This window comes from Haliaeetus leucocephalus, unplaced genomic scaffold (genome assembly GCF_000737465.1).
Source record: "Haliaeetus leucocephalus isolate CR32 unplaced genomic scaffold, Haliaeetus_leucocephalus-4.0 Scaffold273, whole genome shotgun sequence".
Lineage (NCBI taxonomy): Eukaryota > Metazoa > Chordata > Aves > Accipitriformes > Accipitridae > Haliaeetus > Haliaeetus leucocephalus.
Genome location: NW_010972709.1, coordinates 8,354,307 through 8,358,139, shown reverse-complemented (window position 1 = coordinate 8,358,139; position 3,833 = coordinate 8,354,307). Strand labels below are relative to the sequence as shown.

General features: G+C 45.2%; 1 protein-coding gene across 1 annotated transcript in view; it reads right to left on the bottom strand.

Moving 5' to 3' along the window:
• ZFP64 (ZFP64 zinc finger protein) overlaps positions 1–25 on the bottom strand; it is a 10,358-nt gene extending 10,333 nt beyond the window's left edge. The window contains 2 exon segments of the mRNA XM_010569625.1: positions 1–2; positions 5–25. The exon segment at positions 1–2 is cut by the window's left edge and continues 41 nt beyond it. Coding sequence (XP_010567927.1) covers positions 1–2; positions 5–25 — 23 coding nt within the window.
• Positions 26–3,833: the final 3,808 nt, after the last annotated feature.

Sequence of the window (3,833 nt, the reverse complement as noted above, 5' to 3'; positions counted from 1 at the left end):
CGCCGCCGCCGCCGCCGGGGTTCATGGCGGCCGCCAGCCCCGCACGCCTCCTCCGCCACCTGCAAGGGGCTTTTTACCGACGGGGAACCTCTCCCCCCCCTCCCGCGCCTCTCGGCCGCCGAGCGAGGGCGGATGTGGAGGAGCCGAGCATGCTCAGTGGCGGCGCCGAGGCTGCGGCTGCCCTCACCTACCGGCGGCCTGAGGGCTCCCGCCGCTGCCGCCCCCCGCCTGGCTTTAGCGCGGCCGGAGCTGCCTCTCGCCTGGGCCACCCCCGGGCAGGAACGTCCCTGACGAGCCAAACCGCCGTTATTAAACCCCGCGGCCGCCAAAGCGAGGCCCCTGCGCCCTGCGTTCTCCCGTGGGCGCCCTGGCTGTGGAGCGGGTGGCTGCTCGGGCCCGGCCCTGAGGGGGCCGCGGCGGTAGCGGGGCTGAGGCCTCACGCGTGCCTCAGCCTGCTTCCCACAAAGGCCTTAATCTTAAGTTAGAGCTTTAATTTGTCTAGCAGTGCTTGCGGGAGCTTGGCAGCGGGTTAGGGCTGACGCGGGGATTAAATCTTGGGGTAGTCGAAGCAGTGAAAGCCAGCCTTAGGTTTTGGCTTTTTCTTTTGGGTCCTATTGCTGGTCTTCCTGTGAAATCACGTTTATTGCTAGCACAACACTAATAACTCCGCAGAGAACCAAACCGGTTGCACGGGCATAATTGCCAGAAAACCACTCTGATACTCCCACTCTTTTTGACAATCTTGCTTTTCAAGACCTCTCGTCTTACAGGCCATTTGGCTTCCACATGCCCTCAACCTTTCCTTCAGTCATGCTCACCCCAAATCTCAAAGATAATTTCATTTATAGTGCCAAATAAGAATCTGATACCCACGGAAGTTACTGGAAAGCCTCTCTGTTGTTTGAGTGGGTTTCTGGATATACGCCTCAGTGTGCATTACAGGCAGATAGCGTTCCTCTTGCTTAGGGTTGGAGAAAACTTTCCCATAGGATGACACCCCTTTTTAGGGGGGATTGACATGTTTTGTGCCAAGTACGTTTACTGCTTTGCAGCAACAAACTGGCTGAGCTCTTTCAGAGTGCCAGCTCACTGAAAGTTATGTTGCTTTGCCCTATATTAAAAATGCAGCTCTTCAGGAAAGACCCACAGCACTGAGTAGAAAATGGAAATTTGGAAGTCAGATGGCCTTTGCTTTGGGTAGATGCCTTTTCCTACTTGAATTTAACCAAGCTATAAGACCATCCATTTGCATGTGATCGGTGAAGACTCAGTGTTTGGCAGCTGAAGCCTGACAGACATATTCCATCTATGTGCACTTTGCATCCAGTTCAGGTTCCTGCTACCTTCAGACTTGTGTTAGGCACCGATATTTCTTCTGTGCTCTGGGGAGTGCACAGCAGTGGGGAGGAAAACACTTACTTGGTGATGCAGGGGTAAAGTGGCTGCAGAGGGAAGAAAATGGACTAACATGGGTAACTGAAGATCATATAATGTGGATGAACATGAATGGGAAAACAAACTATTAATTCTGCTTTCTCCTTGTGAATTTGATTTTGTTGCTGAATGCTTTTATAGCTGTGTAGAGGTGACGGTGTATTCATTAATAAATGCAGAATAGTTTGTGTATGCACTAAACAAATCCAGAATTTCAGATGCCAGTTCATATTACACTTGAAGTTTTATTTTCCTGGGAAAGTGGTGTCTGCTTGACATTTCCGTTGACCCATTTTCCCAAAACAATATAGCGCAGACATGGGATTGTTAGGGGGCCAAGATAAGACACAAAAGGTGATAATCCTAGTTCCGGCCTTTGAAACCTGCTAACTGTGTTCAATAGCACGTCATAGTGCTGGTTGCAAGGATCAAATTTAGAGCACTTCAAGACCTCAGGTATATTTTAATCCAATTTTAGATTAAATGTTTGATTAACATATTAAAATACTAACGAAGAAGGAAACCACATAAACTCCACATGATGCATATTGAATGCGGAACATTACTAGGAGTTTCAAAATTTATTTGGAATCCCCCCTCGCCTCCAAAATAATAAAAATTAAGGAATTTACATTGATTCTGGAAATATAGATGGTTTTATGTTAGCATGGCTACACAGCCAGTACCTACAAAGCATAGCACAGAAATAAGAATATGGCTAGTGCTGATGAGAGTGTTTGGGGAATATATACAAAAGAAATTATATCTTAGAGTAAGAGTAATCAACCCAAATCTATTTTTTCCACAGTATAGATAGAGCTGTAGACCTGAAAGCTGACTTTTAACTCATTTTGCTGTTTTTTCCAGAATACTATGACCCGTTTCCAAAGCTGACAGAGTGTCTGCCTGTCTGTCTATCCACCAGTTATAGTTGCAGTCACAGGTGTACTTTGGAGTACAGCATAACTTATTTTTATCTATTTCTCCCTTGGTTTAATGCCTTTTCATTAGAATACAAGCCTGCTTGACTTGATTAGAAAAGAATAGGCATTGTGTTTTTTTAAAGTGAATTTTCACTTATCCAAGGACCTGTAATGACAGTTAGGCAGGCTATGTGACCCCTTTTGACTGCCAGAACAAATACAGCAGGGAAAGAGTATTGCAGCCGTACTCGCTGATGTGCTTGCTCCTTCAGACTGGGTGTCAGGGTAACAAAATTGATACAGGGATGGTCTGAGGTTGCACTACTGAGTCACATATGAATGGTTTTGTGTCTGGTGCATTACCAGCTCTTTTAGAAACATTTGCTACATTCTTCAAATGGACACTATTAACAAGATGTGTTAAATTAACTTACAGGAAAAGATTCAGAGCTAACTGTACTGCTGCAACTGGCATCTGAAAGAGGAATTCCCTCCACCCCTTCCATCATTCGTTCCAGCTGTCTTGCAAAAAGCGCTTGATCACTAGCAAACTGAACTGCTTAGTTTGCTGTGCTGGCAAGGGCTGAAGGCAGTTGGAAGGAAAGTGCTAGTCTTGGACTGCTCTTGGGTTGTTCTTCCCACCTCTGGTATTTCCCAGCATGCTGCAAATACAGCTTGGCTAGGAATCTTCAGGTTTTTTCATTGGGGGAAGAGGAGGTGGGGCCAAATTCATGCTTTTCATAAGGATGTATGAATTTTGATAATGACTGTGCTGGGAAAAGTTTTTCAGGTCCAGGCAGCTATGTGTGGTTAAAACCAGAGAGAGAACGGCACCTGCACAAGAAGAACCGGTAGCTTGCAGTGCAGGTGCCTGTGGTTCAAGTCCCTGGCCTTTTGTAGCTTAAGGGAATATTAATTGTCAAATCACTCACTCTCTGGGTTTTGTTTTGCTTTTGTTTTACACATATGGTTAGAAGAAGGAAATACAGTCAATAGGCAGTGAGTTCAACCTAATGCAGAGCTTGATATATTTTAAAATGCCTCATGTCTTTGGGATAACAGCCACCTTCAGATCTACTGCTATTTACAAGAACTCCTGACATATGCCACTTCCAAATATAATAATGTAAGGACCTGTGTTTAAAAACATTTGACTTACAGTTATATTGCCTCTTTGCATAAGACCTTCATAGTGAAATATTCTCAGAAGCACACAAGTATGTGCATAACATGGCTTGCAGAGATACTGGTTATCAAGTGCACATTTACAGTGAAAGCTCTTTGAGGCTGGCACTGCTCACTGCTTTCTGTTTCAACAGTACTTAGCCTGATAAAGGCTCATTTCTGGCTTTGGCATGAACGTTGAAAACACCATTATTATCTTATTAATAACTAATAACACTTACAGATCAGGGCTTCATTGAACGATGTTCTGGACAGAGAGTTTTCGTTTTACTGGATGAGGATTGATGTCTG